The 24,237-nt window shown below is 42.7% G+C and overlaps 1 protein-coding gene across 12 annotated transcripts in view; it reads left to right on the top strand.

The window, feature by feature from the left end:
* The window catches only part of TRRAP (transformation/transcription domain associated protein), a 118,730-nt gene that overhangs the window by 51,139 nt on the left and 43,354 nt on the right, over positions 1-24,237 (top strand). For 6 of the 12 annotated variants that reach the window (XM_058569264.1, XM_058569265.1, XM_058569268.1 and 3 more), the window contains exons 31-50: positions 1,879-1,947; positions 4,579-4,632; positions 6,443-6,562; positions 6,806-6,925; positions 7,343-7,507; positions 7,603-7,784; positions 8,000-8,198; positions 8,923-9,051; positions 10,908-11,174; positions 12,486-12,692; positions 13,565-13,723; positions 13,820-13,954; positions 15,542-15,652; positions 16,823-16,969; positions 18,645-18,858; positions 19,423-19,548; positions 21,495-21,641; positions 22,379-22,581; positions 23,202-23,323; positions 23,649-23,862. In XM_058569264.1, the coding sequence (XP_058425247.1) occupies positions 1,879-1,947; positions 4,579-4,632; positions 6,443-6,562; positions 6,806-6,925; positions 7,343-7,507; positions 7,603-7,784; positions 8,000-8,198; positions 8,923-9,051; positions 10,908-11,174; positions 12,486-12,692; positions 13,565-13,723; positions 13,820-13,954; positions 15,542-15,652; positions 16,823-16,969; positions 18,645-18,858; positions 19,423-19,548; positions 21,495-21,641; positions 22,379-22,581; positions 23,202-23,323; positions 23,649-23,862 (3,090 nt within the window). The remainder of the gene's footprint in view (positions 1-1,878; positions 1,948-4,578; positions 4,633-6,442; positions 6,563-6,805; positions 6,926-7,342; positions 7,508-7,602; positions 7,785-7,999; positions 8,199-8,922; positions 9,052-10,907; positions 11,175-12,485; positions 12,693-13,564; positions 13,724-13,819; positions 13,955-15,541; positions 15,653-16,822; positions 16,970-18,644; positions 18,859-19,422; positions 19,549-21,494; positions 21,642-22,378; positions 22,582-23,201; positions 23,324-23,648; positions 23,863-24,237) is intronic. The other 6 variants (XM_058569266.1, XM_058569269.1, XM_058569263.1 and 3 more) reach the window with 3 other exon arrangements.

Raw genomic sequence — 24,237 nt, 5'->3', positions numbered from 1 at the left:
GGCGCCCCACTCACCTGAGCCCCGCCTGGACCTGAGCTGAGGGACTTCTGCATTTGTGGCTCGAGTCTTCTTACGTAGCCTGGGCCACTGTGCCCTGCCAGGTGCCGTGGTCAGGGGCACTTTGCGCTTAGGTAGCCTTGCTCCTCGGAACTGTGCTCAATCACTGGGCCTTTGGTTTTTCCCTCATATGATTTGCTTTGGAGGTTACCAGCTCAAGCCTTCAGCCTAATTTTAGGAGATAAGACACCTTACTCGGAGGGTGGGCATTCATGAAAACAATGCTGAAAATTTTCCTTTCTTAAAAATTGAACTGCTTGTCATTTGATCTTGAAGTCTCATACGTGGCTAGTTGTTTCTGATATTTCTTTATTGAGCTAAAAGTGAGTTTTATAGACCAGTTAGCGTAATTTTTTCCATTTGGGGAATCTAAAAGCAGAATGAATGGTGATGCAGCTGGCCGTTTTCTGCACCTTTAATTTTGTTACTCTTTTATCTTTGGTGTGAATAGCTACTCTGGTAAGATACAGGTTTCATATATCATATATATTCTGGTGATATCCTTCAAGGAATTTTACTGGTAAAACATTGTTAGTTTAGTGTACTTAGTTTCTTTGAAGAAATGTGTATTGTTTTAGTGTTTCTCAATATGTGTTCCTTGGAATAATGGCCCCACAAGATGTAGATTTTCCATGAAAAACAGTTCATTGGCTAAGTAATTTTGGGAAACACAACTTACTGTAATCTCCTCTTGAAGTTCTACAGAGTCTATAGACATGAAAGGCTCAGAGAAAAGTGTTTAGAAGTGTTTAAACTGTCTGTCCCAAGCCTGTTTTACCATGGAGTCCTTTTTAAAGCGGCTTGTTAACTTCCTGCGGGGCATCAGTGTTTCAAAGAACAAGTTTGGACAGTGTAGGATAACGAAGGTAGTTCTGTTATTTGGATGCTCTTGTGGTTTTAGATGTAGGCTCTGAGTGCTTTTCTGCCAGGTTTTGCTGGACGTGGGCGGGAGCCTGGTTGCCACATGCCCAGTCAGGCCAAAGTCGCTCTGGGCTCAGGGATCTCTCTTCTCATGCTCTTGCAGCAGAACACAGAGTCTTATCACAGAACGATTGCCCGCCTTATGCACAGAAGGGACTCATTACTCATTTGCACTAATTTATATGACCTCTGACCAAATGGGATCCATGCCTGTATCACCAGCCCATCCCCCCGGGGTCTCCCTTGTGCCCACTAATCCTCAGCCACGGTAGCCACTGTTCTGTTTCTAGCTTCAGGGCCTGTCCCTTCTTTTCTCTGCCTAGAGCACTCTTCGCTTATGGTTCTGGCATGTCTGCCTCAGCAGGGCCCTCCCTGACCTCGACCCTCATCTAAACCTGGTTCCTGTTATTCTTTCACAACTCTTACCATAATTGTTCACACAGCAGGCACCTATCTGTTTTACCTTGTTTTCCCCACTGGAACCTGAGCTCCACGAGGACAGAGATGATATCTGCTTGTTCACTTCTCTGCCCCAGTGCCTAGCTGGTGCCCAGCTCACAGCACACAGTGAACAGCAGCAATGCACAGTAGCACAGGAGGTGAGATGACAGTAGTCATGATGGACAGCAGTAAAAATTCTGACATTGGAATGGCCATGTTTCAGGACGTTTTCTGTTGTATCAGGGTAAATGCAGCCTTTCTACTTATCGAACATAAAAAATGCAAATTATTCTCATGGCTAGTTTGATGGTTGGACTACTTCAGTAATAGAAGCACTGCTCACATTAAATATGATGGAAGTTAATGATTACATATGAGCTTTCACCTAAGAGCAGCCTTTTGGAATTGAAATGCTCCTGTTGTGAGGAAGAAATGTCTAAGGATGTATTTTTTCAACAGCAACATCTGCGAAAGTGGATGGAGGTGGTGGTCCTCACCCATAAAGGGGGCCAGAGGAGCGACGGAAACGTGAGTGACTTGTTTGTTTCTGGGAGGGCAACCCTGCCGTGTACTGCTGTTATCAATGTTCATATCGGAGCAGTGCGTTCAGTTAAAACACCGGTCAGAAAGCTAGTTTTATATGGTTATAGTCTATGTAAGTTGTTCAACATGTTTTATTAGCATTACATTTTGCTTTTATTTCTCTTAATTGTTGAACGTTCCTTTTCGTGTTTCTTTAAAATACCTGTTTGTTCACATTAATATGATATTTTCATTGATGAGAATTCTGGGGAGCTTGAAATGTTAGTGTTTCAATTTTACTAATTTTACTTTAAAGTGTATAAAGTTTATTTTCTAGACTGTTGTTGGCAGCTGCTGTGTGCATGGTGGTGCATTCCTCAGCTGTTGTTTTCCGTTGCTTTCCATCAACATCACCTCATAAAACCAAGTAGAGACTTTAGGACTCAGTAAAGCACTGAGGAGAATGTAATAAAGCATCACTAAGTATTGGCATGTCTGTTTTCTAGGTCTGAATCTCCCACCCCAGTGTTTGCCAGAAGGCAAATGGCCAGTACTTCAAAACACATCTTTTATGGTTTTGAGGGAAAACCACTTCAGTTAAATCTTTTTTAAGTATCTGATGTTGGTCATCAGAGACTTTGTTTCTTAAAAATGAATGGTTCTTGCTGTTTTGAATCTAATCTTATTTGTATATGTTAATATTCTTTTAAAATATTTTTTAAGTCGATGATTGCCCTATCGGTGGGATGGTGTTTTCCATAAGTTCCTGTTACGCCCGGTGAAATTGTACATCAGTATCCTGATGAGGGAATTCCTATAGCTCTTCAGAGGCATAATTAACGTGGCTTTTGTCTCCTGTGCCTGTTTGTCAGATGCTGTGTTTCATCCCAACTTGGTTTTTTTGTTTTGGCTTTATTATGCTTTGTTTTGACCATTCTGTGTCAAGGTGTTTTGTTTATGTAAGTCTTGTTTCCTTTTGCTTCTAAACAGCCAACTAAGCAAAACTAAACCAGGATTTTAAACTTTTTTAGTAGTCCAAAACTAAACCAGGATTTTAAACTTTTTATATCATCCATGACCTCTTTGAAGGTTTGTTATTTATATATACAGGAAAAAAATCAGGGACTCTTGGTGGGGAGAGCAGAACATGTTTTAAGAGCCTCGGCTCTTGGGAGCAGGTGGAAGTCCTCTGTGCTTTTCCTCCTCGTCTCTCATCTGTTAGGTACTTTTGCTCTAAATTTTATATTTCTTTTTATAATAAGCTGTTAATTCTCTGAAACACATAGCCAATTCTAGAATAAACATTTAAAAACCTAGTGGGTAGATGAGTGACTTCCATTAAATCAAAAAGATTCCGTGAACTTTTACATCAAGTTATTTGGAGGGCTTTTTGGAGGTGAGGGGGAGCATTGCGTAGGGGATGGAGCAGTGGGTGCTAGGAGGTCCTTGAGCCCCTGCTGAAACGTGCTCCTCATCGTGGGAGTGTATTCCCTGAGCGCGGGAATGTCCAGCTGTGTGAAGTTAGGCCGCAGGTCTGAACTGAGGGGCCATGGTGTTTGGGGTCCACAGGCCTCCTCACCTCAGCCCAGGGCCAAGCTGCCTTTCTGCGCTTGAGCTCTTATCTTTTATGGACGCTGTACAGGATTGGGAATGGGTCTTGGAAAATAGTGTGTTCCTGTTTGGTCGAATTCCCCAAATAACATTGCCTAATTGAGAAACTATAACTGAAGACATGTTAAATAGTTCATCGGACAGCCGCGAGGGTCAGAGCTGTGCATCCTCATCATGTTTAGGAAAGTTTGCCTGTTTAGCATTGAACTTACAGGGCAGAACTCATGACCACCTGTTATGGTCTGTGTGTACACACGCACACGCATGCACACACATACACACACATCTTCACTTCACAAGATAACCCAGCTATCTGGTAGATGGTATCATGGCCTGTGCCTTCTTCTGGGTGTGGAGGCCTCAGACATGCCTAACTGATTGGGCTTAAACCCCCAAGTGCTTTTCTAACTTTAGCTGGGAAAGTTTTTTTTTTTTTTTTTTTAAAGATTTTATTTATTTTATTTTTTCCCCCCAAAGCCCCAGTGGATAGTTGTATGTCGTAGCTGCACATCCTTCTAGTTGCTGTATGTGGGACTCGGCCTCAGGATGAACGGAGAAGTGGTGCTTCGATGCGCACCCGGGATCCGAACCCGGGCCACCAGCATCGCAGCGCGCGCACTTAACCACCAAGCCACAGGGCCGGCCCGGGAAAGTTTTTTTAATGTCTCAGCACTACACATAAAATCTTGACTTATTCTAAACAAAACAGTTTTTTAAATGTATTTGCATACAACAAGGTCTTACAGTTTCTTCCCCTAGACAAGAATTCCAAAATTCCTGTTTTTTACATTTGATTTAGGAACGAATACACTGTATTCAACACTATCAGAAGGGCTGTGTTTGACATCTGAAGGTTGGAAGGTGCATTTTTTGCTGTTGAGCATTTGTTAATTATTGTGTGCTTTCTGATAATTGTGTCTTTGCTGTCTTGTTTACCCCAGTAATCCTTACTGTGTATGAGTATATGGGATGTTTTTATGTAAATAACGTAAATAGAAAAAAGATGATTTTCCTCCCCATCCTCAGGAAAGCATTTCAGAGTGCGGGAGATGTTCCTTGTCTCCATTCTGTCAGTTTGAGGTGAGAACAACCTATTAAAAGTCAGTTTATGACTTGCAATGTGAAGAACAGTTTATATTTTCTTTTCTTTTCTTTTCTTTTTACCTTTCTGTTGCCTTTTTTCATGCTGTAATTTTTGTTTTGGTTCAGCCTGCCATGGAAGGGGTAGAGGTGAGAATTTCAGTGGAGGCGCAGGAGGGGGTTGTTGTCGTCTTTGGTTTTGCTGTGACTTGTGATTCTGTGATGGACAGAGTGCCTTGTGCCTTTGAGTGCAGTGAGCTGTATTGTCTGTCTGTGGCAGAGTTGTATTAGTATCATTGCTGTGAACTGTCCGGATGCCACGCATGTTTTCTATTAGGATGTTTTAAGCAAGATTCTAAGTTCTTTGGTTTTCTACATGTTAGAATTACAATATCTTAATACTATTTAAGATTCAATTGGATTTTGCTATCATAATGTTCATATGACCTCATACATCTAACAACCTCTTGAGAGGGAACTCCACAAAGAATATATTACACCTGCTAGAAATGGGAGGAGTTACATTTTCTTTCACATGACTGACTTACTGCCTGCCTTGAATTTAAAGCCTCATCACTCCCCTGCACCCAGTCTGCATCTCTCGCTCACGCACACCTCACTGATGTAGTCACAACACTGACTCTGGGCAGTGAGACTCTGAGCTTTGCCTCTTCTGTAAAATGGGGGTGATAACGTCTGTCATTCCTGTCTTCCGGAGGTGTTGTGAAGACCACAAGAAGGGATTTCGTGACGAAAAACCACAATATAAAAGTACTGTTATCAGAATGTTATCTAATGTTAGGATAGAACTTACTCTGACGACAAAAATACCGTAGAAGGAGAGCTCTAGAGGTGGGATGGGGGTGACACCGAGCTAATTTCTCTCATTCCTTACCCAATCTCACTGTTTTCCCTTTTGGTTTTAAGAGGCATTTTGAGAAGTATCTTGAATGCTGCTGGGAGGGGGTCCCCATGACTAGTGTTTATCATCCCCATTTTACCATGCTTAGAGTGATGGATATCCCATTGTACACAATGCAGGTTGGTAAGTCAAGGAGTCTTCCCTGCCCTGTGACCATGTAGAAGTCCTTTGAGTTGCAGACTCAAAACTGTGGGAACTGAAACTGAGAACAGAAAGTTGGAATGACATTCAGAGCAACTGACCGCTGAGCTGTTAGCACATTAAAAAGTGCAAACTTCTTGGCATTTCACATTTTTCATATTTCGTAGAGCAATTTGTCAGCTTTATTTTTAGGCCTAGCAGACAAATACTTAGTACCATGGTCAGTCATTTATTTATGTTGATATTTAATTTCCAGGGTAAATAAGTATTTTGAGGACTTTTTCTGTGCTAAGTTTTGAGGGCAAAAGAAGTCTGTGCCCTCTGAACTTAGTGTACTGGGAAGACCCCATGATGTCACGACAAAGGGAGGGAATCCTAACGCTGTTACAGCCACAGGCATGATCCTCCCCTCCTCCATGAGGGGCTAGCCTAGGCAGCCCGTAAGGTCACTGCCAACACTCGCCAGTGTGCGTGAAAACAAACACACACAGTCACGTCAGGTACACACAGTCAGCTCGCTGTCCCCACGTTTACAGATGAAATCTGAAGGCCGGGGGCAGTTAGTTTCCTTAGGCCACAGCTATAATCTGAGATTGATAAGTTGTGGCTTTTTACATGTTAACTCTCTGCTTCCGTTGGCTAGCCTTGCGAATGTAGCTAGACCGTAGTAGGGTCTGTAGTAATTTTGATACCTCTAGCCAGCAAAATTAATTGGCCTATTTTATGATTTCTGGTTTTCTTCATTAGGAAATGAAAATTTGTTCAGCAATCATAAACCTTTTTCATCTGATCCCAGCTGCACCTCAAACTCTGGTGAAGCCTTTGTTAGAGGTTGTGATGAAAACAGAACGGGCTATGTTGATTGAGGTAATGGTCAAACTTAGAGTTGATTCCGATTCTTCCTACATCTGTTGCCTGTAATATTTTCTCTTTGTTACATTTTAGATGGATTAATCTAACAGTATAAAGATGTTAGATATTATTATTTGCTTATGCTTGTTAATGCACTTCAGTTATGAGGGGGAGAAATGCGCGCTCCTACCATGTTAGGTTGGTAGACCAAGGAAAGTTCGAGCCCTGAGAAGATGGAGTTTTCACCATGTTTTCTAGGCTGGCAGTCCGTTCAGAGAGCCTCTTATCAAGTTCCTGACCCGGCACCCCTCGCAGACAGTGGAGCTGTTCATGATGGAAGCAACACTGAACGATCCCCAGTGGAGCAGAATGTTCATGGTCAGAGCACGGGGAGCTGGAGTTGGGCGTCCCTGTGATTTGTGTCAGCCAGTGTGCTCTAAAATCTGAAACTCGTATTTCACTGTTCAGTTTCCTGGCTTTATTTTTCTCTAATATATTTGAATATTAGAAACATCATTGTTGTGTATATGAAAAGTTCAAGTCCAGGAAGATCCCTCTCTATGAGATTTTGGTGGTGGTAACAAATGGATGAGCTGCTAGGATTATAAAAATCATAATCATTAAGTATGATTACTGTCTAAAAAGCATTTTTTAAAAAGGGTGCTTACAGTAATTTTTTTTAATCCTGCCTAGAGAGATTTAGAAAGAGCCTTAGAGTTTATATCACCTATATCTATATCATTTTGGAAGTTTTGATTAGCTTAAAACAGCTTGTTTGTTTTGTTTTGTTTTCAGAGTTTTTTAAAACACAAAGATGCCAGACCTCTGCGAGATGTGCTGGCAGCTAACCCCAACAGGTTCATCACTCTGCTGCTGCCCGGTGGCACCCAGACCGCCGTGCGCCCTGGCTCGCCCAGCACCAGCACCATGCGTCTGGACCTGCAGTTTCAGGCCATCAAGGTAGCGTCTCTTCAGTAAATACCTAAAACCTTAAAAGTTTTATTGAGACACAGAGAGAACCCTGTCAAATTCCCTAATTGTCTCTCCTCTGACAGATCATAAGTATTATAGTTAAAAACGATGACTCCTGGCTGGCCAATCAGCATTCTCTGGTGAGCCAGCTGAGACGCGTGTGGGTGAGTGAAACCTTCCAAGAAAGACACCGGAAGGAGAACATGGCTGCCACAAACTGGAAGGAGCCCAAGCTGCTGGCCTACTGTCTGCTGAATTATTGCAAGTGGGTGCCTTTGCGTCAAGTGACTTATTCTATCCTAAGCTAGACTGGGGCCTCTTGCCTAATTTGTGCATGGCTATGGTTCATTGGGTGTGTGTAGTCAGATTTGTTGTAGAGAATAGTCTGTAACTTTGAGCTGTTTAAAAGGCAAGTCAGAGATCATACATAGTTATCAAATTTGCCATAATTTGACCTCTTTTCTTATTTTGACCTTTCAGAAGGAATTATGGAGATATAGAATTGCTGTTCCAGCTGCTCCGAGCCTTTACTGGTCGTTTTCTCTGCAACATGACATTCTTAAAAGAATATATGGAGGAAGAAATTCCTAAAAATTACAGCATTGCTCAGAAACGCGCCCTATTTTTTCGCTTTGTGGACTTCAGTGACCCCAACTTTGGGGATGAACTGAAAGCCAAGGTGAGTCCCACCGTTATGCAGTAGCAGCCTCGGGCGTTTGAGCTAATTTTCTAGGGAACCAAGAGCACCATTCATGTTCTGCTGTGTCTCTGTTGACACTTAAATAGTAGTTCGGACTGTTTATGAGGAAAATGCCATTGTAGAGAAAATTAAGGCAGATCCAGCAGTGAACCACTGTTGAAGGTAGTTTGCTAGTTTCCTTGTTTTTAGAAGATGACTTGTATGCAGTGAGAAGAGTAAACCAGGCCAATGTCTCTTTTCCTTAGGTTTTGTTGTTTGTTTTGTTTTTGTTTTTTTTGGTGAGGAAGATTAGCCCTGAGCTAACATCTGTTGCCAGTCCTCCTCTTTTTGCTGAGGAAGACTGGCCCTGGGCTAACATCCATGCCATCTTCCTCTACTTTTTATATGTAGGATGCCTGCCACAGCATGGCTTGATAAGCAGTGCCTAGGTCCACACCCGGGATCCGAACCTGCGAACCCTAGGCCGCTGAAGCAGAGCATGCAAACTTAACCACTACGCCACTGGGCCGGCCCCTTCCTCAGGTTTTCAACCTGCCTATCCTGTGGACCATCTGAATATAAGTCAGGATGATTATACGCACCTTTGATTGAGTTCTGACTTCGTGGCATAGTGTGACCAAACTGGTGGTCCTGCCCATTTTGTTAAAGAAAGAAAGAGCATGGTTTTGTTTTCCTTCTCCTTCATTTTTAAATTTTTTTGCAGGTTCTGCAGCATATCTTGAATCCTGCTTTCCTATACAGCTTTGAGAAGGGGGAAGGAGAGCAGCTCTTAGGACCTCCCAATCCAGAAGGCGATAACCCAGAAAGCATCACCAGTGTGTTCATTACGAAGGTGACCTGACTAGCAATGTATTGGCATGAAAAGTAGCTTGGCAGATGAATGAGTGTGTGTGTGTGTGTGTGTGTGTGTGTGAGAGAGAGAGAGAGAGAGATGGGTTCATTGAAGTAAGTTTATTTCCCTAAGGCTGTTAGTTTTTGTGATTACATTAGTTTATAGCAGATCCTTATATTATAATTCCTACTAGTGAATTTTTTAAGGCAGCATCACTTGAATGAATTAACTTTTCTACATTAATAGATTCCAACGAGAAACAGAATATATGTCAATGAACATTCAGATGGCAGAGTTATTTTGTAAAAACTCCTATTGCTGGTCAGTAGATTCGTCATGTTCTGTTTTCATCTTTAGCTTTACAAAAGAATCAGCTAAGAGCCAGTGAGTATGTTAGACTCGATCCAATTGCCACTGTGACCCTGTGTTGCCAAGTTAGTGAAACATCATTGTGGGCAGTAATAATGTCTGAAGTTAGCTTAGGTTTTAAGGTCTCTGTGCATGTCTACAATAGCGTTTCCAGTTTACACTGGAAGGTTTTTTGAATTAAGTGTTTCTTTGCAAAATGCCTGCACTGTTTCTCACAGTGCCTCAGCTGTCCTCTGCAGGTTGGGCTCTTGAACCTCACTGGTAGGTGTTGTGTTTGCCTTGAGTGTTCTGTATTCAAGTTTTTTGTTAGAGTGTTGTGAGCAATTGGCATTCCACGTCTGCAGTGTGGATCAGCGGAGTTCTGATGGAGGTGACTACCACGTACACATCAACACTCTTTGGAAGGACACAACTAGTTTTCTCACCTGTTCTGTCTTGGGGTCCAGGCAGAGGGGACTGTTGTTTGTGTTGGCAGGTTACTGGTCCTTACATAGTCTTTGTACCTTACGATGGGCCTCGTTCCTGCAGTTTTGACCCCACTCCCACCCTCTCAACGGAATGAGAACTGAGCCCAAGGAATTATTTTTGGTCCACATGCTGACATATGCCTTATTCTGGGCAACTATGGGGAGATGGTGACCCAGACGCGGCTCCTTCCCCAGTGCTGCCTTTTCTAGGCTGTGTCTTCTGGGTGCGAGGCTGCTGACTCAGCACAAGTGAGGAGTTGGATTTCGAGTGTTGGATGAGGAGAAACGGTGCTGGGCAGGCTGGAGCCCCTGGGAGGGACCGCTGTGAAGCAGCAAATCCAGAGAGAGGACTTAGGGAGCTGAAGGGACCCTGATGAAAACACAGTTGTGATGGAAGTCTTCAGTCTTTGGGATCTTTCTGGTAGACGGAAATAGGATACTTAGTTAAATGATACAGTCGATATACTTGATTCAGTAGAGACAGTAGACTGTTCTCCAAAGAATGTACATTTTTTTTTATAGCCACAAAACACACACAAAAATCTATAAGATACTTGATTACGTAGAAAACCGTAACATTTTTTTTAAAGTAGGGATGTTTTTCCCGGTTAACATTTTCTGATCATAATACTGAAAAATAAGGACTAGATAATAATAGTTGACCAGGAAAGAAAAATCTCGACTACTTGGATTAAGAAACTCAGTGCTGAATCACCTTGTACCAAAGAGAACGTCTTCCTTTTCTACCTCAAGCCCCTTCACCCACTGCATTCTGCCTTCTAAGTCTGCCCTTTTTTTCAGCATTGAAATAAATTCAGTGAGTTTCTAATCCACATGTAGTAAAGGAAAATTGATGTGACATCATTGACTCTGTCGTTGTAAAACTTAAGTTATATATAGAGTTTGTGTGTGTGTGTGTGTGTGTGTATTTTTTAATAAAGGTTTAAACTTATTGTATGACCCTTAGTATGTAACACAACTCAAAACTAGAAATGAGTTCCTTTCTGCTCTTTTCGGCAGGTCCTTGACCCAGAGAAGCAGGCGGACATGCTGGACTCCCTGAGGATTTACCTTCTGCAGTATGCCACGCTGCTGGTGGAGCACGCGCCCCACCACATCCATGACAACAACAAGAACCGCAACAGCAAGCTGCGCCGCCTGATGACCTTCGCTTGGCCCTGCCTGCTCTCCAAGGCCTGCGTGGATCCCGCTTGCAAATACAGTGGACACTTACTTCTGGCACACATTATTGCTAAATTTGCAATACATAAGAAAATTGTCCTTCAGGTGCTTTTCGAGTCTCCCTGCTGCCCACCTGACATTCACATATATTTCCACACATGTACACGTTGCTCCCTTGTACAGTCAGAACCTCTCCTTTTCTATTGTCTTTTCCCAATACAATTTAAAGTGCATGTGTCTGCCATCTTATAAACACTGTGAAACCTCCCGTGATTATTCCTTCTCCCTTTCTTCCCATTACTGCCCTGCTCTCTCCTTCCTCTGCTGCCTTGCTTTTGAAACAACAAAATGTCGCCTTTGTCCACCTCACGCTCCTGTAACCATTACATTCTGGCTTCCAGTCTGCAGTTCCATTGAAAATGTTTTGGTCAAGGGCCCAGCCCACTCCTTAGCTAAAGACAGTAGGTACTTTTGAACCTTCACCTAGTCAACCCTCTGCCTTGTTGATGATCTTGAGCGCGTTTTCCTTGTGTCTCAGTGGTTTAGGCTTTGATATCAGGCAGCCCTGGGCTTGAGTTTCATTTCTTCCACTCACGAGTTCCGTGACCCTTGGTGATTTAGTTTACTGTGGCTGTGTAAGAATTACGTGTAATAATACCCTTGAGCGCTCAAGCTGTCTGTCCCATTAAGCATCTGATAAGTGATCGCTTCTGTTCTGTTCTGTGAGTCATCCCTGATTATTTTCCTCTGACCATTCCCTCTTGTGAACTTCTGTGGCGCTGAACCCCAGACCCAGATAAAGCTAGTAGCCTCTCAGATGGCACCTTCCACAGGTACTTGAGATAGAAATACAGTCTCTGATGGGCACCACTGTCCCCCAGTCGTCCCAGCCAGAGACCCAGGGGGCCACTGGTGACGCTCTCTTGTTCTCCCCAACGTCCACGCATGGGCAAGTCCTGTTGTTTCCAACACCCTTCCTGTCCCTGCCACCCTCAGTAGCAATTGGTTGGTCTTTGTGTTCCCATGACCTTAATTACATCAGGCCTTCAGCTCTCACTTGAACTATTGCAAGACTGCTTCTGACTGTCTTTTCACTCCATATTCCATGCTGCGTATATATCAACTAACTTCCTGCTAGTTATACTAGACATGAGATCCCTGCCCTTAAGGAGCTAGGTCTTGCTCATCTTTGTATGCTCCATCGTAGCCTAGCACAGGCACAGAGTAGGTGATCAGCAAATACTAGAATGAACGTATTCATTGACCAAAACTTAATGAAAGAGAAAGCAACTGTTTCCTGATAAGAGAGCCCTAAGGCATTTTTTAAAAATTGTTTTGCAAAAATATTATGCCTTGGTTCTAAGTGATTGTTTTTAAAGCCTTCATTCTTATATAAGAATTTCTTTCCTGTTTTAGGTTTTTCACAGTCTTCTCAAGGCCCATGCAATGGAAGCTCGAGCAATTGTCAGACAAGCAATGGCTATTTTGACCCCAGCAGTGCCTGCCAGAATGGAGGATGGGCACCAGATGCTGACCCACTGGACAAGGAAGATCATTGTGGAGGAGGGACACACGGTCCCTCAGCTGGTTCATATTTTGCACTTGATAGTGCAGCATTTTAAGGTATGTAGAAAGTACTGTAGATCGATGTGTAATGCATTTTCAGGCATTTGGTTTGAACTTTTGCCTTTCATTTTCTGCAAGAAGGTGGTCATTCAACTTATAGTAAAGGTATTTCTGGTCTGTTCATTAGTATGTGTATGTATGTTTGGCTTTATCACCATGGGAATTGCTGTAGTTTAGAGAATGTGTCCCAGTTGTGTGCTTCTTTCTCTCTAAGACTCATTTTTCTTATAAGGACTGAGCTAACAGTGAATACAGATGAGTTGTTACTTTGGGAGATAGTTATCATTAACTCTTGATTTTCGTAATTTGTCTTGAAAAAGTTGTTCATGTCACTGGCACTTCCTTCCCTATAGCCAAATCACCCACTTTGTTGGATGTATTCACATGTAAATATTTCTTGTAGATTTTGGGTAGAGGAGAAAGGATTGAGTTGAAAGCTAATTCTTTTACAGGCAGCTCTTTCAGAATTGGGAATTTGCTTCTTGGTATGGCTAAATTTTTATTACATCAAGTCTGAAGTTTGATATGTGTGACTAGACCTGACTACCTAAGGAGAAGTGAGTGTTTCAGTATTTTTTAAAGATGGTACTAAAAGGCCGAAATATGCTGTTATGTTGAGACTCAGCCGGGGGTGGCGTAAGTAATAAACACACATGCACATACATAGACAATGAGAATTTCCTTGCTAAAGTTATGATTCAGAATTCTTGAGAGGGGGTTGGGTCGTGTGTAGGGGCCAAGGCAGATAGGGTGTGTGTATGTGTATGTATGGGTATATTTGTGTGTGTGTGTGTTCATGTGCATATACATGCGTGTGTGCCGCAGTCACTGTGCAGCACCGCCACGTGACGCTGGCCCCCTGCCCGCAGGTGTACTACCCTGTGCGGCATCACTTGGTGCAGCATATGGTCAGCGCCATGCAGAGGCTCGGCTTTACGCCCAGCGTCACCATTGAGCAGAGGAGGCTGGCTGTGGACCTGTCTGAAGTCGTCATCAAGTGGGAATTGCAGAGGATCAAGGACCAGCAGGTAGGGGCGTCAGCCCTCTTGTGTTGTCCTTGGTTTTATTCCCTATACTTCTCCCTAGAAGTCAGTCGAGTCAAATGTGTGTGTGTGTCTTTTAAGCCGGATTCGGATATGGACCCAAATTCAAGTGGAGAAGGAGTCAGCTCTGTCTCATCTTCTATTAAAAGAGGTCTGTCCGTGGATTCTGCCCAGGAAATGAAACGCTTTAGGACGGCCACGGGAGCCATCAATGCGGTAGGATCATGTCCACACGCAACGTGTGCTTTCTTTTATGGAAGTTTCTACACTTTCTTGTGGAATTTTGTTCATTTTTTCAAATAATTTTGAATGTGGGCTAAGTGCCCAGCACCATGCCAGAGAGATAACTGGGAAAGGCTGTGCCAACAGACAGAAACCCAATGACATGTTACTCACTCGAGGTGTTTCCCAAGTTAGCAGACACGTTTTCCTTGGTGCTCACTTAATACCACTAGAGTTCCGACAGTAATGGTTAATTCTTGCAGAAAGGCATTAAGAGAGACTCTCAAAAACTGGTTGAGAACATGCTTCCATGTTGTGTTCAATTTTTTTTTTTTGGTGAGGAAGGTCAACCCTGAGCTAACATCCATGCCCATCCTCCTCTTTTTGCTGAGGAAGACTGGCCCTGAGCTAACATCCATGCCCATCTTCCTCTACTTTATATGGGATGCCGCCACAGCATGGCCTGACAAGTAGTGCATTGGTGCACGCCCGGGATCCGAACCCCGGGCTGCCAGCAGCGGAGCGCGCGCACTTAACCGCTACACCAGGGGCCCGGCCCCTGTGTTCAATTTTTAAAAAGATGGTGTGTCCTGTTTTGTCTGGAGGGCAGCCACCAAGAAAGCCCTGAGGATGCTGACTCTCTCATCACCCCTTGTTGAGGTGGCGGTCCTGTAACTCTGCATGCCTAAGGTTGAACTCTCCCGCCCCCCTTCACCATTCCTCTAGAATATATGGCTGTGCTCAGCTTAGAAACCTGGAGCCATCTGCAATTTGTCCATTTACTTCTCTCCACACGTCTGGTTGAGAGCAAGCCCTGTCAGCCCAGCCTCCAGTACCCACCCACTGCTCTCCTCTCTGCCCCACCATCGTGGTCCAAGCCCCAGAGCCTCTCCCAGAGTACTGGACCTGCCTCCCGGGTCCTCTCACTCCTTCCACTTTTATCCCTCTTTGATACATTTTTAACAAAGCAGAGTACCAAAAAACTTTCTTTTCAAAATTTAAGTCAGAGGAAGCTGGGTGACGGGTACATGGGACCTCTGTACTGTTTTTGTAACTTCTTGTGAATGTTATAATCATTTCAAAATAAAAACTTGAAAAATTGTCGGGGTCTTTTCCCTCCCCAAGCTCTCCCCTTTACCATGGCCTCCAAGGCCTGCGTGACCTGGCCCTGCAGATGGCCTTCTGTCCCTGTGCCTTGTGCACGATGCTCCAGCCACACAGGTGTTTCCTCTGCTTCAGAAATGCCCCAGCTTCTTTACTCACTGAGGACTTGTCCCCTGTCTCTTGTCTTTTCCCTGAAGCAGTTTTCTCTCTTTTTGTCTTCTCGTGGTGGCTGCCTTTCAATCTGAGGAGCGGCTTTGATGTCATCCTTTCACTTCCTGGAGCATGCCCTTTTTCAGTCTAGAGCACATGACCCATTACTTTGTTTATTCGTTGTCTGCGGAGACCACACCTGCCTCTGGTGTCCCTGGTGCCCAGAGTAGCGTCTGCCCCTGAGAGGACTGGTACTGTTAGCGGGCTGCACAGCCAGCACCTTGTGTGGGGACAGCGTTGTTGAGAGTGCTCTTCCTGCTGCTATAGGTGTTTGGGAGGAGCCAGTCACTGCCTGGAGCCGACTCCCTTCTGACCAAGCCCATTGATAAACAGCACACAGACACCGTGGTGAACTTCCTCATCCGGGTGGCCTGTCAGGTATGGCGTTCTGAATGTCTGATGTTAGGGATTCTTCAGAACCAGAACTGCTTAGCAGACTCCAGAATGTTATCTGTGACAGTTTAGTCAAAAATGAAATAGACAAACCAAGGTCTGAGAGCTAGTTTTGTCATTTTCATACCAAATTCCATTCATGACATGCTACTATTTCTGAAATCTGCCTGTCTTATAATTGTTATGATTTTTTAAAAACATTTTTTCTTTTAGCAGTTATAAAATAATGGTGTATCTTATAATTAGAGACATCTTGGCTTTGGTAAAATGTGGTAATTGAGTTATCTCTGGTAAATTACTTAACTTCCGAATTACCTGTCTCATAAATGTGCTGGGATGATCCCACCTAGGTAAATCACATACAACATTTAGTAACTTAAATGCTTTCATAACTTGTATTTATTTACCATTCAAATCAGTATATATTTTCATGGAGTTGTTGGGAATCCATTTCTGAAAATTTTCATTTTTATATTTCACAAAAACGTTGTAAATGAAATTTTCCTGTGGTTTTTTTTTTTTTTTTTTTGGGGTGAGGAGGATTAGCTCTGAGCTAACATCTGTTACCCATCTTCCTCTACTTTATATGTGGGACGCCTGCCACAGCCTGGCTTGATAAGTGGTGTACAGGTCCATGCCTGGGATCCAGACCTGCAAACCCAAGACTGCCAAAGCAGAGCACATGAACTTAACCACTGTGCCACTGGGCTGGCCCCTTAAGTGTTTTTTTTAATTTGGTAATCTTATGTTTTTATAATTATTAAACAAAATAGTGTATCTTGCAATATTATTGAGGATTTCCAGGTACTTAAAAGAATCTTCTGAACTATTCATCCAGTACTTTCTTGCATGCTGCAGTGTGCTAGGCACAGCCTAGGAGGTTCAGTGGGGAGGAACTCGGGCCCTGCTCTCAGAGAGCCTCATGACACTAATCATGCAAATAAGTATAAATCACCACTGATGCACTGCAAGGGGGGTTCCAGTGGGGGAGCTTCCCTGAAGCAGAGATGGCTGTATTGAGTCAGGTGGGAGAGCAGGTGGCCATGAGGTGGAGAGCTGGGATGTGAGGGCGTGGGACGCAGACGAGAAGCAGTGTCACGAGAATGACTGTAAACATGTACACAGGGAAATGTGGGCTTGAATGTAAATTTCCAGGTTAATGACAATACCAACACTGCGGGGTCTCCTGGGGAGGTGCTGTCTCGTCGGTGTGTGACTCTCTTGAAGACTGCCTTGCGACCGGACATGTGGTCCAAGTCCGAGCTCAAACTGCAGTGGTTCGACAAGCTGCTGATGAGTGTGGTAAGTACGTGGGTCTCCTGTCTTCTGGGCTCGGTCCTGGGCCGCCAAACCCGAAATTGTCCATTCCCTTGGCCAGTCATGGCCCCTTCCACTTTATCTTCTGGCCACTAATAAGGAGGAGGGAGTTTCACTACCTGAAAATGGTTTTAAAACTTCAGCTCTCACTCCTAGCCCCAAGTACAGTTAGGAGTTTTGAAAACACAATAGTTCTCTTGTCTTTCAAAGTTTCATTTCTTAAACTGACCTATTGGCTAGCTTGGCGTAAACATTTTTAGTTGCCTTACACAACAACCTTTAAAATAAGCTTGAATTTTTAAAACAGATGAACATATAACTTGTTATTGACCATTGTATAGTCAGGTATCAAAGAAATAGCCCCAAATGCTGATTATTTTGTGGGATATTTTTGTTTTGTTTCTGTAAAAACCACCATCGTGTAATTTTCTGATGATCTTGTTAAGTGTCTGGCGGTTGCAAACCTGTTGTATGTAAGCATTTGTTATTTTGCATTGCAGAGACTAACATTGTTGCTTAAGTTTTTTGAAATGTTGCAAATGTTACCTGTGCTATGGAAACAGTGGGTTTAGGCCCCCTAAATCTGCAGCATATGCTTGGGTTTTAGCTTGGTGCCTAACTTCTCAACTGTCTGCGGGTTTCCTTCCTCTTTTTCTCTTTGAAAGGTCAAATTACTTTCTTGTCAAATGCAGTGACAGTTAAGTCAAGCTCGGCCATAAGTGGACAACCTCTGTCACTTAATAGGCTGACATTTTCATAAAGCAATGTGCCATGCTCACAGGGAACTTCACCTTTTCCCCATAATCCATAGCAAGTGAGAGATTTTACCTCATAACCTATTGCATACAAATGGCACATATACCAGGCATCTGTGTACATAAGCCACAGAAACAAAAGTTGCATGAAGCAATACTTAGCCTTACTACAAACTGTGCACTCTATTTTCTATTTCATTGTTTTTTTTATTTTCTTTAGTGCTGGTATCACCTGTTAGATTGATTTCATGATACACAATTTCAAAGATACTTTCTTTTGCAAGAATATTTGTTTTTTAGGGTTTTTTTTAGTGAGAAAGATTGGCTCTGAGCTAACATCTGTTACCAATCCCTCTTTTTGCTTGAGGAAGATAGTCGCTGAGCTAACATCTGTGCCAGTCTTCCTCAATTTTGTATATGGGACACCGCCACAGCATGGCTTGATGAGTGGTATTTAGGTCTGCGCCTGGGATCCAAACCTGCGAACCCCAGGATGCTGAAGCAGAGCATGCAAACTTAACCACTACACCAGCAGGCCAACCCCAGGATATTTGTATTTTAACTAAAAAGATAGAAGGAGACAAGCAAAATTCATTGCAGTAAATGCCTTTTTAGACCAGATCTTAGTAGTTTTCAAAACTTTAATATTAATATTTTTCATGAGCTTTTAAAAAGAAGTTTGACTAAATATTTAAAGCAAATTTATTAAAAGAAACATGAAATCCTACTGTATTAATAAAATATGGTGGTCACATATTTATATGTTCATTCTTCAGTGACTTTTTACTTCCATCTCCAAATACTTAATGGCACATTGTTTTAAATTTTGCTCGATTTATGTTTCTGTAATTCAGTGTACTAGAGTATTTATTTCATCTGTGTGTGGCCTGTGTTCTCCATTCCAGGAGCAGCCTAATCAAGTTAACTATGGAAATATTTGCACAGGATTAGAAGTGCTGAGTTTCTTGCTAACTGTTCTCCAGTCTCCAGCCATCCTCAGTAGCTTCAAACCCCTGCAGCGTGGAATTGCGGCCTGTATGACGTGTGGGAACACCAAAGTTTTACGAGCGGTCCATAGCCTTCTCTCACGCCTGATGAGCATTTTCCCGACAGAGCCAAGTATGTGACCTTCTCCATCGGTGCCTTTCTTTCTGAGTGGATGGGTGGCACACAGCTTGTTGTTTGAGAGTGCTCATCTCCACTTACTATATTGAGCATTTTATTATCCCACTTTTCTTTGTATTTTCAGCCTTTCTTTTAAAAAAAAATGGACATAAAAACTTAACGGCAGCAGCCATTGCATTATATTTTTTGTCTGCTTTAGAAATGCAGTTCTTCATCAGCTGAACAGTAGTTTCCTTAGTGTGTTTAAAGGGAAGTTAAGTTCAAGTATTTTGTCAAGTGTTGAACAGTTGACAGAATCAAATTTTGGCGTACTGTAAATAAGTGTATTTAGAGCATATTCCGGTAAGCCGTGGTGAGACAAAAGGTTGTCGCTTAGCTCCGTAAAATAGGAACAGCCCAGAGATGGCGCCATGCATCCTGCAAGAGAAGTGCCCGTGCCAATTGCCACAGAGCCCAACCGTTAAAGCTCAGTCCTAGTGTGAGGATAGTGCACGTCCCAGTGCCTGGACAGGCTTGAGAGCCTAGACCACAGAGCTCAGGTTCTCGCTTCTGTTGTAGGCACTTCCAGTGTGGCCTCCAAGTATGAAGAGCTGGAGTGCCTCTATGCGGCCGTCGGGAAGGTCATCTATGAAGGACTCACCAACTACGAGAAGGCCACCAACGCGAATCCCTCCCAGCTCTTTGGTGAGTGTGTGTCTGACTTGGTTTTCCCAGCAGTGGTTCAGTTTGGCACTGATCTGTCCGTGCTCACTGGAGGAGCTTTGCTTTTCGGAAAGGCTCAGGATATTGGGAGGAGCTTTGAGCTGCTGCGTTGTTGAGGGTGTCTGTGTGTGGCCTGGTGTGCACAAGGCCACAGTCCCCCGTGGTCTTTGAGGTGAGCGACCCCCACCCTGCCCAACATCACTGCTCCCTCGGTTCCTCCTGCCTCAGCCTCAGATGCAGGATTTGGTTGCAAGAGGAATTGCCCCATGTTGCGTGGATCCTGCTGACTCAGTTTTACGCTAAATACAGAGATGCTGCTGACGCAGTATACAAATATATAGAATTACTGCCTTTCACAGTGTGTTCACCTGTCAATAAGCCACTCACAAGACGAGAGCTAGTCCCCGTCTACTTGATGAGGCTCTGGCTGCCCCAAGTGAAATGAAAGTTGGTGTCTCAGGTACTCAGGGCAGCTGGATGACTTTGGCCTCCAGATACCTAGAAGTCAAATGAAAAGCTACTTACTCTGCTTGTTGTCAAGCTCACATCTATAAGTAGGAAAACTTTGAAAATACAAATGAAGGAAAACTAAATAAAAATTACTTATAAGCCTCTTTACTTAGTAGTAATCACTCTTATCTTGGTGAGTATGTCTTTTTTCTGTACACGTGTAGATAAATACATATACAGATAGCTCTTGTTATGCAAACACTTGTGTCTCAATTTGCAGACTGAATACATAATTTTTTAATGAATTTCTTGCTCTCTAAACTCTTGCTACTTGCTATCTGAAATTCAGGAGCCAGATAAACTTAGTTAAAATGATATCCCTTATTATCCAAGCTTGCTGTCTCTATTCTGGAACCAGATAGATTTGGATAGTGAGAAATACTTCTGCAACTTTTTTTTTACTGGGGATCATACAGTAGATCCTGCTTTGCAACCTCGCTTCCATCGCAGTGTAGCATGAACATCTTGTCTTGTTAATTCTCCAGAGGGCTGTCTTTGAAAAGAGCTGGCCACTGTTGCTTCCCTCCTTTGTAAGGGTGACAGCAGACCAGGGGCAGCCTCCAGGCGAGAGGGCCTGGAGAGTTGGCCACTCTGTTCTCCCCGTGCCAGAACCAGGGCTCGGTTACTGACGTCTGCTCAGAAACAACAGGAACACATTCCCCGTATTCATCATCACTATCATCAAGTGTCATGGCTTACTTGTAGAATCAGACTGTCCACACATTGACTGCTCTACTGAGAATCAGCCTTTTAACAAAGGAAGCCTGAAATTATCCAAATCTGGGATGATTGCACCTGTAAATGACAAATAAATACCCTTTTATTGTTCTATGATGTAAGCTATGAGTACAAATTCAAAATTTAATGTGTAAGTCAGGGTGAAGATGTTTGTAAAAATGCCAGTGATGAAAGATAAAATTATTTTTCATATATATTCAGTGTTCATATTCTGATGTTAGTTTTGCTGATTTTTATTGATCTTATGCAATTTTTCAGAATTAGGTGCAAATTCTAAAATATTTGTCATGTCTAAAGAGTCTAGATAAAAAAAGAAAGGATTTTCTTCCTTTTTTTCCCCCCAAACACATCATGGGACGAAAACTTCCCTTAGGGGGTTTGCCGTAACCTCAAGATAAAATCCAGAACTGAAGATAAGAGTGTTGTTTCCACTGAAACACAAAAATCAGTTCTCATGCCTGATGATGTTGATCATGAACTAAGAATTAAGAGTGAAAACAGAATGCTTCAAAATGCAGTATATGCCGTATAAAAGCTTGTAATGTTGACATTTGGGATTAATCTATACTTTTGTCTGAAACAGCACATTTTAAATGCTTTAAATAGCACACTTTTGTTAATTCATTTTTTTTTTTTTAACTTGTCTAAAAAAATAAAAACCGGCAATGTCTGCCTTTTAGGGACCCTTATGATCCTCAAGTCTGCCTGCAGCAACAACCCAAGCTACATAGACAGGCTGATCTCAGTCTTCATGCGCTCCCTGCAGAAGATGGTCCGAGAGCACTTAAATCCACAGGCAGCATCGGGCAGCACAGAAGCAACTGCAGGTGACAGACTTAGTGCCCCCATGCCCCTGCCCCGTGTTTTTTCCTCAGGCTTTGTTTAACACCTAAATGGTGCCAGCTATGTGATTGAATTCTAAAGTGAACATGAATACCTGTTGTTTTTATGAAATTCATTGTCGTTTGCTCTTAACAAAGAGGTTCTGAGCATTTTGTTTAAAAAACGAAGATAAGACTCATTTTAAAAATGAACTGCTTTTAAAATTTGTTAATGTAAGAATGAAGAAATTTTTAAATGGCTCGACATTTATGTGCAACATTCACCACTAAGTGAGAGTTATCTAACGATTTTGCTATAAATCAGAACTGTTATTTCTGAAAAAGAATTAAGTCAGAGATTCCAGACCTAGGCAGTGGGCTCTGAGAATCTGGGTGATATGTTGCTGTGGGGCAAGGAGCTGTGGTTGGCACTGCACTGCTCTAGATACCTCTCGGAACACAAGTGCCGTGAATGTGACTTCAGGACCTGGTTGTACCCCAGGCTGCCTGCACTAGTCCCATCAGCTCCATCATCTCCCCTGTGGGGAGGTTTTTACAGGGCCACCCTTGCAAGGTGGAGTGGTAGGAAGGTGGTGAGGCTCTTCAAATCCTAGAGCCCTAGTTGCTGGAGAAAATATTTGGGGGCAAAAGGGACAGAATCCAACATGTCACATGATGGGAACGGGTTGCCTATTGACGTGTGTTTGTAGACATGGTTGGGTGCGCCCTCTTTCCCGCACAAGCAGGAACTAGCGAGCTGGTGATGCTGAGTCTGGAGCTGGTGAAAACTCGCCTGGCTGTGATGAGCATGGAGATGAGGAAGAACTTTATTCAGGCCATCCTGACATCCCTCATTGAAAAATCACCAGATGCCAAGATCCTCCGGGCTGTGGTTAAGATTGTGGAAGAATGGGTTAAAAATAATTCCCCAATGGCAGCCAATCAGGTGAGCTGGGAAGAGAGACTGTGCTCTAGCCAGTGACCTTCCTTTGTACTAAAAAAAAATTCAGGCATCACTTTCTCAGCTCTTCCTTCTGAAAGTTCTCAAGCAAAACATTTTTTTCTCCCGTGTTTGCATTCACAGTATCTTTTCTTGATTAAGATAGATTTTTCTCACTGTGCTTAACAGATTTTAAATAGAAACTTGAGATAGGTCATTCATCTTAACATGGTTTTACTTCTATTAAAATGTTAAATGAACATTACTTGTTAATCTTTTAAGGTGGTGAAGGTAAGCCTAATAATAACAATAAAATAATGAGAGACTGTTATTTAACTTAGTAAGATGCTTGCAAACTTCTAATTTGTTTTATAATTTAGTTGCTTTCTCTTCAAAATGAGCTGTAGCCTCTAGGAAATGATATCAGCATCTGTCTTGATTGTAAGCATGCAAAGATAGCCAGAGTCATTTTTGATTTTTCTGTTTAGAAATGACCTTGTCTTATTTCACTTGACAAAATTGTAGGAGCTGGAAAAATAGTAGAGCAGATGGCTGAAATATTTTGAACATGTCTTTTCTCAAAGAGAAGTAATTGACCTTTTCTTTTAAAAAATAAATCTGTACAGACACCTACACTCCGGGAGAAGTCCATTTTGCTTGTGAAAATGATGACCTACATAGAAAAGCGTTTTCCAGAAGACCTTGAATTAAATGCCCAGTTTTTAGACCTTGTTAACTATGTCTACAGGTAATTACAGTAGTTAATCAAATATTGCATATATTGATCTACAGTGTGTTTTCTGACTGACCAAAGTAACATAACTTAATCTTTTAGTTATACCTGAAGTTTAAATATTCATTTAAATACTAAATCACGTAACGTATTTTGGCATCATTAATGAACCTTTTGCTCAAATGCTGCATCAGCCTACAATGATTTATAACACTCTTGGCTTTCATAGTGGCATTTCAGAAAGTTGGTATCCACTTGTTTTCTGCTTGTTTGCTAAGGGCTTGAGGAATCCACTGTCTGGTGTGGCTCTTCTATCTTGGTGTTATTCCTTCCATTACAGGGACGAGACACTGTCTGGCAGCGAGCTGACTGCGAAACTTGAGCCTGCCTTTCTTTCTGGGCTGCGTTGTGCCCAGCCGCTCATCAGGGCAAAGTTTTTCGAGGTTTTTGACAACTCTATGAAACGTCGGGTTTACGAGCGCCTGCTTTATGTGACCTGTTCCCAGAATTGGGAAGCCATGGGGAACCACTTTTGGATCAAGCAGTGCATTGAGGTAGGACGGGCTCAGCTTGCCATCTGTGGCTGGGGCGCCCTGCAGCCAGGAGGTGTTCACACGCTCTAGATGGATTAGAAACCTCCACCACTAAACTACTTTTAGTCTCTAGTAGGAAGAAAAAAGCAGGTAAATCTATGTTTTCATCTAAAGCTTTTTTTGGGTGGCTTTAAGCCCTTTAATCAGAAAGTTGATTAATATTTCTTAGTTTGTAGCTAAAGATTCATTTTTCTTCAAATATAAAAATTGCAAATTCTGTCTACATGCCCTAGAAAATGTAATGTACTATAATTGTCAGCACTCATCATTCTTAAAGCGGGAAGGTAGAGCAGCCGGGCCAGGCCAGCCTGACAGTGCCGTGGGCTTTGCTCCCTT

Source organism: Diceros bicornis, chromosome 26 (assembly GCF_020826845.1).
Source record: "Diceros bicornis minor isolate mBicDic1 chromosome 26, mDicBic1.mat.cur, whole genome shotgun sequence".
Taxonomy (NCBI): Eukaryota; Metazoa; Chordata; class Mammalia; order Perissodactyla; family Rhinocerotidae; genus Diceros; species Diceros bicornis.
The sequence above is the reverse complement of the archived record's forward strand: the minus strand, read 5'-3'. Positions and strand labels throughout refer to the sequence as shown.